This window comes from Papio anubis, chromosome 14 (assembly GCF_008728515.1).
Source record: "Papio anubis isolate 15944 chromosome 14, Panubis1.0, whole genome shotgun sequence".
Taxonomy (NCBI): Eukaryota; Metazoa; Chordata; class Mammalia; order Primates; family Cercopithecidae; genus Papio; species Papio anubis.
Genome location: NC_044989.1, coordinates 96,164,732 through 96,177,154, shown reverse-complemented (window position 1 = coordinate 96,177,154; position 12,423 = coordinate 96,164,732). Strand labels below are relative to the sequence as shown.

The 12,423-nt window shown below is 40.3% G+C and overlaps 1 protein-coding gene across 4 annotated transcripts in view; it reads right to left on the bottom strand.

Annotated features, from left to right (window-relative positions):
* Positions 1-567: 567 nt before the first annotated feature.
* ST6GAL2 (ST6 beta-galactoside alpha-2,6-sialyltransferase 2) overlaps positions 568-12,423 on the bottom strand; it is an 87,080-nt gene continuing 75,224 nt past the window's right edge. For all 4 annotated transcript variants that reach the window (XM_009184891.3, XM_009184889.4, XM_009184892.3 and 1 more), the window contains exon 6: positions 568-5,878. In XM_009184891.3, the coding sequence (XP_009183155.1) occupies positions 5,607-5,878 (272 nt within the window). In that variant the 3' untranslated portion in view covers positions 568-5,606. The remainder of the gene's footprint in view (positions 5,879-12,423) is intronic.

The following is a 12,423-nucleotide window of genomic DNA, read 5'->3' as shown; positions in this document are numbered from 1 at the left end:
ACCCCAAAGACTTCCTTGATTGGAGGATTTCCTCACATTCTAAACAGAAAGCGCAAATGACTGAGAATTTCTTTCCAGGAGCCTAATTAACTGATTTTCCCTTCACGTCACAAGTATGAAAATATCAAGGCTAATTTGACATTGTGGTGGGTTGCAGGTGACTCAGCTGTCTTTAGGCTTTTCTCAAATAACTTATTTATGTTTTCCAAGACTGAATGCCCTGTCAAGCCGAGGAAGAGTCTCCCAAAGCCATGCATTCATCAAAACCCTGGCTTATTAAGTCAACATCAAGATTTGTTAGCCTCAATATGCCTTTTCCACTTGATTTCGCCACTTTCATTCTCCTGCATGTGGCAATTACTCCCTGGAAGAAAAAACCCCGCCCACCTGTGGTTTCAGGCCCAGGCTGTGTCCATATTCATGGCTGAAGGCCTGCTGCTGTTCCTTCTGTTGCCACTCAGTCTTCTAATTAGATTTCAGCTTTGCCATTTGTTTTCCTAGGGATGGATTGTTACTTTGCCACTTCCGCATTTGTATGTGTAACTTCTATGAATTAAAACAAGAAACTTCTAGACAAATGAAAACATGTTTTATTTACAAGAAAAAAGTCTGTACATTGTGTATACATAAAAATATACAAAACCAAAATAGAAAATATCAAAGTGTTAAAATGTGTACAAACACTTTTAAAATGCGACTCCTGGAAAACTTCAAGCCTTAATTAGTTTGAAGAGTACACATTTCATTTTAAAAATTATTATACAAAAGAATTCCCAAAGCTGTTAAAAAAGTTCACTGGTTTCCACTGGAAGAACTAAGTATTTCATCTAGAGTAAAACAGGATTTGTTATAAATGTTACATTTTAACACTCCCGGTGCAATTTCTTTGTTTCAAATCTACCTAGCAAGAAGACTATTTTCCATAGAACCAGTAAAAGTTTCTTCTAGTCTTTGAAAGCCATGAGCTATAGCTAAGCTTCCCTTCAAAGTTCAGTGTTAAATCAGGCTTCTGACTAGGATACAATATTAAGGTAGTGTTCTACCTACATAGTGCCTTTTAAATAATTCTGTCAGACCATTTTAACGTATCCAAGATGTGCAGAGTATGAGTGTGTGGGAAGCGGTTGGCGGAGGACTGAATTTTTTTTTTTTAACAGAAGGACATATAACATTTGTTTCCTTCTCTTAAAATATTAGTGGTTACATAATTAAAATAAAATTTATAGTAAAGGCTTCAGTCAAAAACATTGATGAAAAAGCAATATGAAACCAACCATGTTTGTAGATATGTATATACACAATTATATAACTATATCTACTACATGTATGCTTTTTATACTAAGAACTAGATCATTGTCTTTACTTCTTTAAATTTCATTAGCTCAAGTTTGAACAGAAACATGTTAGATTACTTTTTTTTTAACCAAAAGGCTTCATTCATTTAATAAAACAAGAACTTACATTTTATTTCCTTGAACCGACAAATACCTTTCATTTATCAAGTGTGTAAATAATGCCCATGTGACACAAACATGCATAATAATCTCACAATGAGGATATCCAGAGTATAAAAGACAAGTTGAAACTCAGGAACATTTTACCTAAACAATTGATTTCCAGATAGAGTTGCCTTGATCAGTCACGTAACCACTGGGTAAGAGTTCTAAACTATCAGAAAGTCAGAAATCAAAACAGACAATACAATAGAACAGACTTGGAAGCTACCTGGCCAATAGGTTCACTCATGTCTCTCTGATAATTCCCCTGATCCCACCTCACTCCCTTTCTCTGTCTCTTACCACAGCTAAGCAGAAATTCAACCAGGTAACTGACCACATGTACTGCATGTTGATCGATAAGAAAAATTGGAGAGAGAACTTGAATCATGGCATTTGTTTGTATGAAATTCTTCTATCATATACTGGCACTCATCTAAGACTGATCCCACTTAATGCACCCAAACGGGATCTACCTAATTAATGCAGGAGATGTGTTACTGCTTAGAAGAGTCAATCAGCAGCATGAGTATGATCCGTCCCAGCAGAATGACCTGGCTCATATACATGTAAGAGAGTGACCCAGCTACTTTGATTTCCTAATTTTGAAAATGCTAATGATTATTTTAGCACTTCTTTTTGTGCAGATGCTATGGCTACAATGACCGAGGACTACTGGAGAGTCCAGGGTTGATTAAGTGTCTAGCTGAGAGACCAAGAGGACCAGACACATGGGAAGTGCTGTTCCTCAAAGCTCTGCCTTCAGGCAGACAAGGAAATACCTGGTCATTCAAAGATGTATAAAAGCCCCCCTTGCCCATTTTAATGCACAAGCCTGATGCTGACATGCAACTTTTAATTGGCCATCCCTTGGTCCTGAGCACAAAGTTCTCTGTAGGAGCAGCTCTATAAGGACGTAGTGGGAAAGGTCAGCTCCCTGGGACGAGCATTGGTATTCCATGAGAACACCAGGTCTGTTAAAGGTTACCCGCCTGCTTGGTGTGACCCGCTGGAGAAATAAGTTAGGGAGAGTCTAGATGTGGTTGAATTGTCATTGCTGGTCAAAATTTGTTTCTTTGTGATAACAACAACAACAATGGGTGAAATTATCTTGAAATACAAAAGAATGTTTGTTGGTCCTGAGAGTGCAAAAAGGAATCCTTAACAGCTTTGGCTTGCACCAAGAGGATTTTTTACCAGCTTCCCTTCATAAGAGAGGATGGAGGATTTTGGAAGAGACAGAACCTGGGAGAAATTCAGTGAGCTGCCACTTATTGTTAACTACTCCACAGAAGAACTGTGTGTTTACTGGAATTCAGTAAATGTAAGGATTTAGGCATGTAAAGATTTAGTCAATGTCTGGCAAAATACTGCCACTTAGGACCCATTTGGCTAATACTAGAAGTAGTCATCACGTTAACTATAACTGCCTAACATTTTTTAGAAGTTAAATAACTTAAACTTTTATAGAAGAATGCCCAGTCAATACTATATTAATATGTGTATTACATTTACTGACTGTTGAACAGACCCTGATTCCCAAGAGTCTTTAAGGCTATAATAAAAGCAAAAATTGTAATTAAATTTCCGTCGTACTCTTCAGTCTTTCTTGTAACCTCAGTGAAACTGAAAGTACTATTTTAAAAGTACAATGATTACAACAAAATTCTATTTAAAAATCTTTTAAGTGTGGGGTTCTGAGGCTTTTGAACTTGAATACTTACACTGACCCCCATAAATTCTCCTCTAACCAAGTTCTCATGTCAGCCAAGGGGGATTGTGCTGGATAGTGAGGATGCCTACAAGTAAATCCACTCGCAAAACTATAAAAGGAGCTTCAATAATCAGGGGCATTTAATGGCCGGGAAGATCTAGAAAGATCCAAGGATTGTAGGGAGTAATATTCACCCACCAGAGCCACCTCACCCACATTCCAGAGCTGCTGAACTGATTACACACATGTAAACATAAGGACGAGACCAAGTTCTTTCAAGAAATTAGAAAGGAACGGCCGGGCACGGGTGGCTCACGCCTGTAATCCCAGCACTTTGGGAGGCCAAGGCAGGCAGATCACAAGGTCAGGAGATCGAGACCATCGTGGCTAACATGGTGAAACCCTGTCTCTACTAAAAATACAAAAAAGTAGCCGGGCGTGGTGGCGGGCACCTGTAGTCCCAGCTACTTGGGAGGCTGAGGCAGAAGAATGGTGTGAACCCAGGAGGTGGAGCTGGCAGTGAGCCGAGATGGCACCACTGCACTCCAGCCTGGGTGACACAACGAGACTCCGTTTCAAAAAAAAAAAAAAAAGAAATTAGAAAGGAACATGGCTTAACCATGTCTATTTAGACATAAGTTAATACATAGGACAAAGTTATCTATCCCTTCTCATAGACTTAATAACAAAACTCTCAAAATGGGCTTTTATTGGATATTGTTGTGATTAAGACTTTCCAATTTTTCCTTCACTATTATAATAAGCTATAGGAGATGTCTTGTTATTCAGCTCCATATCTGCTGAATAGACTAACCAAACAGAAGCCGCCAGTCTCTGTAAGCCGTTCTTGCTCAAGAAAATAGTCCTGAGAACAGTCTAGAAACCAATCCTGAAACAAGTAAAACTTTTCCACTAAACTCTCCTGACATTCATACACTTTGCAAGGGAGAACGCCTTTAATTAAGCTGCTATTGTCACTGCAACAAGTCTTAACTGTACCATGGAGATACGTTTTGGTTATACATTGAAATAATAGCATGTTTAATTAAAGTATTACAAAATGTTTCTGTTTCACTGTATTCTCGGCAAAAAATGTTCAGTGTATCAGTGACAGTTGAGATTTAAAAAAAAAATCAACCCTGAATATAGCTAACATATTGGGATGAAAATTTCCCTCTAGGTGCCTTTCCCTCTGAAGCATTTAGATATTTTCCTTGTTAATAAGCAATGCTTTCGCATAAATGATTTAATTATATGGCTTTGTCATGCTGCTGACATAAAACATATCTGCGAAAGCAAGGATTGGATTCCTAAATGTCTGTAGGAAGATTTAGTGAAGATTCAGTGCTCATCACTCTTGAGCTCCCCCTGGTTGATGAAACCTGCCAGAAACTCATACAATAAAGACAGGCGTGCATCCCTAGAAGCACAGAGTGACGGCTCCGAAATCTTTCCTTCTAGTTTGGAAGGAGCGAGGTGTCTCCTGTCTTCCCCAGCATGGCTGTGCCAATTGTCAGGTGTATCACTGACTACGCAAAAGCTGTGGGGTAGATCTGCAGGTGAGGAGGTACAAGGCAGAACAGCCGGAACCGGGGAGTGTCCAGGGGCACCTGCAGCCCCGTGATTCTGTGTTACTTGCCAGTGATGTGCCTCCTGGTGGATGTGATACTAATGCTCCTGGTTGAAATTCTGCAGGGAAACAAAGGGCCTCCTCTGTGCTGCTATATGGAATTTGGCTTTTTCTTGGACCTTTCAAGGTGTATGTTTTCTGGTTCTAGAGCTCCGTCTTGACACACAGAAAGCAAAGCATTCAGTGGGCAATGGGAAGCAGAGATGAAGAATGCAACGGCTGGAAACACAAGCATTTGCCAGGATGTGCTGGGAATTTTTGCTGTAAAACACATCTGAGTGATAATTTCAATGTTTGTCATAAAACCTAGGATATTTAATGATGAAGGCATGTATCGGTGATGCACTTGATGCTGTAAATGATGTCCCTCAACTTGGATGTTTCTAAATATAAACCACTTCCTGTGGTCAGGAGCATCACCAAAACCTATTACTGAAACCAATCCTGATGAGGGGTACTCATGGCAGAAGAGTAAGTTGTTAACATTTCTGGAGGTACCATACCCATGGTCATACACGTGTTTTCTTTCTAGCTATCCTTTGTTTTGCATCTTTCTTGTGCCCTACTTTTTAAAAAATCCGTTTCTATATTCAAAGCAGTAATAAATACTCAATGGCTTAGAAAGTGAAGAATTCTCATGACCACCACTAAATTACAGTTTAAAGACTCAAAACTACATTGTCTAAAATCTATCTTCAAGTATTCTTTTGTGACTTTGAGTACAACAGTAGTACCTTATTGCACATTGATTCCCAAGAAACCCTTTTTAAGAGTGTGGAATGACTGGACTCGGTGCAGGGCAGTGCACCGTCTGGAAGCCAGGCAGAACCACCTTGCCCTTGCGTTGCAAATCCCCCTGCGTGCCTGTGTTCAGGCGCTGCACCAGAAGCTTCTCATAGAGCAGCGGGTGGTACGCCCCAAGGGTGCAGGCTGCGTCGTAGTACAGCTCGTGGTAGTGGCACAGCTCCGTCTGCCGCACGGACGGGATGTATTCGTACACGTGCACCTCTCTGCACATGGACATCATGATGAGGATTCCTGACATGAAAACGAAAAATTAGAACCTAATGAACAACTCCACATGAGAGGAATGATTTTTTTTGGGGGGGCGGGTGGTTGTGATGGGGTATGACTGTGGCAAGAGACACTTGCTTTGCATTCACTTTTTTGTTATTGTTACATTTGCAATGTTATAACTTCCATTAAGTGGTGTGTATGCAGTTCATGGAGTATGGGTACATATTAAAATGTAATACTATATATATATCTATATATCTATTCACTCATTCAATTTATCACTGTGGGCCTGGTAAGGAGAGATGAAAAGAAGTCAGTGAACTTAAGGGAACCACACTCTAGTGAAGAACAGATTTGCAACCCCCAAATCAGAGTCTCCTATATCACGTTCTATACACATGTCCCATCTGGTTTGCAATGGTGGGACTGTTACATTCCAAAGAAACAAATGCCATAAAAACTGAATTATAAAATAGTTGCTTGATTATAAATTGACTATAATACAGTTGTTCGAAAAGTTGTAACATAAAACTGTACAATGGACCAGCTCTTATAAAATACTATAGTTCTCTGAATGGAAAGAAATGGAGTTAGAGGGACACAGAGTTTAAGATTCATATTAACAAAATTATTTTTCTCACTGCACTATCACTGTTAAAGGTTTAATTTTTTCATGTTTCAAATAAACAGCTATAACAGCTAATCATCACTGAGTACATTTTATTCTTTTTTTTCTTTTTTTTGAGACAGAGTCTCACTGTGTCACCCAGGTTGGAGTGCAGTGGCGCGATCTCTGCTCACTGCAAGCTCCACCTCCCAGATTCACGCCATTCTCTTCCCTCAGCCTCCTGAGTAGCTAGGACTACAGGTGCCCACCACCACGCCTGGCTAATTTTTTGTATTTTTAGTAGAGACAGGATTTCACCGTTTTAGCCAGGATGGTGTCGATCTCCTGACCTTGTGATCCGCCCACCTCGGCCTCTCAAAGTGCTGGGATTACAGGCGCGAGCCACCGCGCCCAGCCTGAGTACATTTTATTCTTCATCTAGACTAATGGCTTTCTTTCTTTTCTCAACACCATCAGTGCCACTATTAACTTGAAAGTTAAAAAAAAAACATGCTTATCTGTTTTCTGAAAGGGATATCCCTTGTTATAAAAAACATAAAGCAGCAGTTATTCTTGTTATATAGCCAATATTTATCTGAAGATGACAGTAATATTCCCTAATTAATCAACCATGTGTGCAACACAAAAATCTCGTATCAGAGAAGTCCTGTATAAGGGACACTGGGAGAGAAGAGAGAAGGGGCCTAATTTTGCTGAGGGGATCCAGAAAGGTTGCCCAAAGGTGGAGAAGTGTGAAGCTCAAGGGGCTGCCTGGTAGAAGGAAACAGGAGAAGGGATACTGCTCCAGAGACAGCAAGGATAGCTTGCATAGAAGATGTCAGAGTCATGATACGGTATCATAGTTGAGAGTAAAACACACTCTTAACAAAGAGAAGGGGATTATGCAGTTCAAATTCTATGCAGTCAAGTTGCTCTCAAGAGCGATGGTCAGAACCTCAGGTTACTGGATCAATTCCTCTTGTTTTTCTCCCAGGTCCTTCTACCACTTTCCTTCCTTCTTCCACGGCTGCCTGGCCGCTGCCACTCCCTTAGGTTAGCCCAAAGCATGTGATTCAGGCATTCAGGTGGCACCAACTGAGAACAAGGAAGCAGCGCCCCCCAGATGCTCGGAGTGTCTGCACCCGTGGAGAAACATGAATGCAGGTGGTCAAAAGTTTGCCTCCTGATTAGTAATGACTGCTCTCAAACATTTTTTCTCCCCTGCATAAAATCATATACAAGGAATTCACATGGTGAATGACATCTGCCCATGGAGAATTAAATTCTTTTATTTCCAGTCACTTGCCGACGTGGTGAAATCCCATCTCTACTAAAAATACAAAAAACTAGCTGGGCATGGTGGCATGCGCTGGTATTCTTAGCTACTTGAGAGGCTGAGGCAGGAGAATCACTTGAGCCTGGGAGGTGGAGGATGCAGTGAGCCAAGACTGCACCACTGCACTCCAGCCTGGGCGACAGAGTGTGACTCTGTCTCAAAACAAAACAAAACAACCCACAGACAAACCTAAACAAACAAGAAACGCTCTGGTGTGAATGTTCTCTGGTGGCTGAAGTTTTCCCAGAGCCTGTGTCTGTGGAGCTGAGGACAGCTTCATGCTTTCTAATCAGGGGCTACAGACCAAGTTGCTGTGCATTCCCCAGCACTGGGGGCTCCCTCTCACCTGGGTGTGACATCTGCTCTGCCAGCTCTGCACAAGGAACCACATTGAAGGAGGTGGACTTCATCACGGGCATCATTAATCAATATATTTATTACAACACTTTCCTTGCACATGGCAGGGAGGTGGCTCCAAGGGTGTCTTTTGCACAAAGTCACTGTATAACCTAGCAGTGGAACTGTACCCAGAAACCACAATTCTTTGCTACTTGGGCATTTCTATGAGCTAATAACACAATGGCATCCATAAGGACTGGAGTCAATTGTGTTGGAGTTGTGACCTTTGCAACTCTGGCTCTTAAACTGGATGGTTTTCAAAAGCCAATCTTATACTTAGGGGAGTATGTTAGCCATGCAGTTGGTCCTCCCCATGAAGCAGTTGTCCTCAAAGTTCAGCATAGAAAAGAACGACACAGGCAGCTTGATCAAATGCAGATTCCTGGGACTTGTCTTCATTTCCAGAAATTCAGGTTCCATTGGTTTGTGCTGGGGTCCAGGAATCTGAATTTTTAACGAGCATTCCCTTTAGGTGAAAGGCCAGTTAGAGAAAATCTCCAAACTATCACAGACCAATGCTTTTGTAAAACACCATAATGAGGAATTATGAGAAAAATGATCACCTATTTGGATGCCATGGCTACGGGAAATTGCTGTAAGGTGTGTAAATCCTTCCAGTTTCTACAGTAACCTAGTTGCAGAGCAATAAGACACGTTCCTGGACCAGTGCTGGTCTCGTCTCCTGCTTTAAAGAAAAGGTTGTTCGAACACACATTTTTTGAGAACGGCTGAGGAATCCCTAAGTTGTCTCATAGGCAGGAAGACATTCTGTATGTTGACAGCTAATCTAGATTTGAACTGCTACCAAATCCAAGTAACTCTGGGGAGTTCCCCTATACATCCTTGCTATCCTCTTGGACTCAGAGAGCTATCAGATGCTTGAATCTGATTGTTTTTCCAGAGACAAATTTTACTCTTGCTGCTAGTTAACCGTTATATCTTAAATCATGTTGTCTGCTAAATATACAATATAGATTTTGTCACAGACTATGCAAATAGTTATGCTTTCAATATATGTAAATAGGTACACTTTTAGTATTTTCTTATATAAGTACTCTATATTTAAAAAGAACTTCTTCAGCTTCAGAAATAGAGGGATTTGTCAGTTAGCTCATGGCAGTCCAAATTGAAAGCCAATAGATGCTATGAGAGTGGGTGTTTGACCTGAGTTTTCTGCACAGTTCTTCCTGATCTTTGCCTATTGGATACAGATTTAGCAACAATGATTTCTCCATCTTGTTTTGTAGTCTCATGAACTTGTGGCTGCCTGAAACTATGAACCATGGCTTGGAGCATCCTAAAATTAAAGTAACAGTAGAATCTACCCTGAGTGTTTAAGTGGCAGCCAGCTGCAGCCACTGATATGGAATTGGTATGGAGGCATCTTCCAAAAAAAAAAAAAGAAAAAATTAATTTAAAACTCACTATGGAGTAAGGCGTGCAGTGGCTCACGCCTGTAATCCCAGTACTTTGGGAGGTCAAGGCAGGTGGATCACTTGAACCGAGGAGTTTGAGACCAGCCTGGTCAACATGGTGAAACCCTGTCTCTACAAAAAAAAAAAAAAATACAAAATAATACAAAAAAATCAGCCAGGCATGGTGGCTTGTGCCTTTGGTGCCAGCTACTTCAGAGGCTGAGGTGGCAGGATCACTTCAGCTCAGAGGTGAGGCTGCAGTGAGCCATGATTGTGCCACTGCACTCCAGCCTGAGTGACAGAGTGACATCCTGTCCAAAAAAAAAAAAACTAGTAATAAAAATAAAACTAATTGCGTTATGTGAAAGGTAGACAAGGAGATTTATGGTGTCAAAGATGTAGAATATTCTTTAATATTTTTCAGACAGCATGATCAATTCATTTAGCATATGCATACTTTGCTTTTTAATTTTCTTTAAGGCTGTTGTTACACATAAATTTGAGTTTAGATTCAGACTCTGTCATATAATAGTGAAAATTATTAGTATTAAATTTCATTCCATCTACACATCAATTTTCCTAAGAGTTAATAATAGTACTTAGCAATACACAAACACTTGAAGAATAAATTTCTTCATACTTTGCAAAAAAGAACTAGGTAGATGTCAATGTTTGGACATATACAATAATAGCTCTTACATGGTTCAGAATGGGGTATGTAGGGAGTAGATACTGCAGGCAGGCAGAACGGGGACAGGATTAGGGAAGAATAGAGTCTTTAAGTGCTGTTTGAGGCCTCCTCAATTAAATTCAACGTCTATCAAACTGTCCACGTTACCAATCATCAGAGATTTAGAGCACCTTTCTTTAAAAATTAAACAAAACTAAAGATTTCACCTTTAAATTTAATGACAGGTAGAAGGCCCATGACCATTCTCAGGATGGCTTGAAGAAAGTATCTTAAACGTCATACTGAGAAAAATGTTTATGAATTACCATGAGATCTCTTCCGCAATGCCCCAGTGCTGAGCCTTGTCGTTCACAAATGACTACCAACAGCACACAGCTCTCAAACGAACTCTGTGTCACCACCATTAAGGTACTGTCAGTTCCCAACACACCCTTAGGTTCAATGATTCAATAGGAAGACCCAGTATCTAGCACAGAGTTTTACTCATGATGATGATTTATACAAAATGATACAAAGCAAAATCAGCACAAGGAAAAGGTGCACGGGGTAAACAGTCCAGGGGGCACCAGGTGCGAGCCTCAAGAATCCTCTCCCAGGGAATGGCACAGGGACTGAATTCCCCCAGCACTGAGTTGTGACAACTGCTATGAACCAAATGTGTCTCCATCCCCCACTCACAGGTTGAGATCCTTCCTAATCCTTAATGTGATGGTGTTAGGAAGCGAGGCCTTGGGAAATGATTAGGTCATGTGAGTGGAGCCCTCATGAATGGGATTAGTGCCTTTGTAAGAAAAGACGTTGGGGAGATGATTTCTCTCTGCAACACCACCATGTGTGGAACCAGCAAGAAGGCTCCGTCTCCGAACCAGGAAGAGAGTCCACACCCGGAGCCAAACTGACCAGTGCCTGCTCTCTAACTTCTCACCTCCAGAACCATGAGACAGAACTTTCTGTTGTTTAAGACATCCAGTCTATGGTATTTGTTATAGCAGCCAGAAATAATGGAGACAGCAACACAAATGAAATGTTGCCAACCAGGGAATCTTTTCAGAGACTCAGTACTCAGTGTTTTTATTTGAAACTGGTCATGTCAGCAGTCTCTGCCTGGCATGTACTAAAATTCCAGACTCTAGGAAGGAAAGCAAGTATCCAGCATAAAACACATTTCTTGCATAAACAGTACACACACAGTGAACAACGCTTATCAATTAGAGGGGTGGGAACCTTCCCAAAAAATCCAAGTTCCCAGACATCAGCCAAGGGCCAGTCTTGCAAGCACGCCTTCCTGAGGATAAGCAGTCAAGCTGGCCATGTTGTCTTTTCTGCCCTGATACCATATATGCACAAATTCAAAGTCTCACATTACTTCGTAATCATTTCCCCATGCCAGATTGATGTGGGGAATTCACATCTGGTTATGCTAAAAATGTTATTGATTCTTTTTTTATTTCCTCTCTTATGTCTGCTCAGGACTACCCAAAATGCAAGAAGAATACAAATCATCTAATAATATGCAATTCAGTAAAGGACAGCTTTTAAAAAGCATTTAAGAAACTTTTATGTTAAGTAATTTTGTTTAAGGACTACCAAAAATTAACAACTTTAATCGCTTATAAAAGTTTTACTGCTTTCAACATGAGGCTGGACTTTTTGATAGGCAGATCAAGATTTAGACACTTTTTAATGTTATTTTTCCAAGCCAATCAAATGGGTGTGGGACCAGCTGTTTAGAATCTTTAAACGGTATGAATGTTAAGTTTCTTATATGGCCAGTTGTTACAAATGAGTCCATATGAGGGATTCATTTGAAGAAAATAAGCATTAGTATTTTCTAGGCAATTATGACTCAAGAAGCATTCATTTGCTAAACTGTATGCTTTTAAACGTTGTATAATGCAAGACAATTATCAAACCAATTAAAAAGCATTTCTACTGGTCTTTATAAAATGTCATGTTATATGATTCAGCATAATAAGCAGAATGAGCACTTATTTGTTCTAAAACCTGGATAAAAGGCAAACTTTGACACATGCTCAGATTATCACAAATTCTAGATGGCTGAGGTTTCCTTTATACATCTTTAATTGGCATATATAGATATATTTGATGTGTTATCAG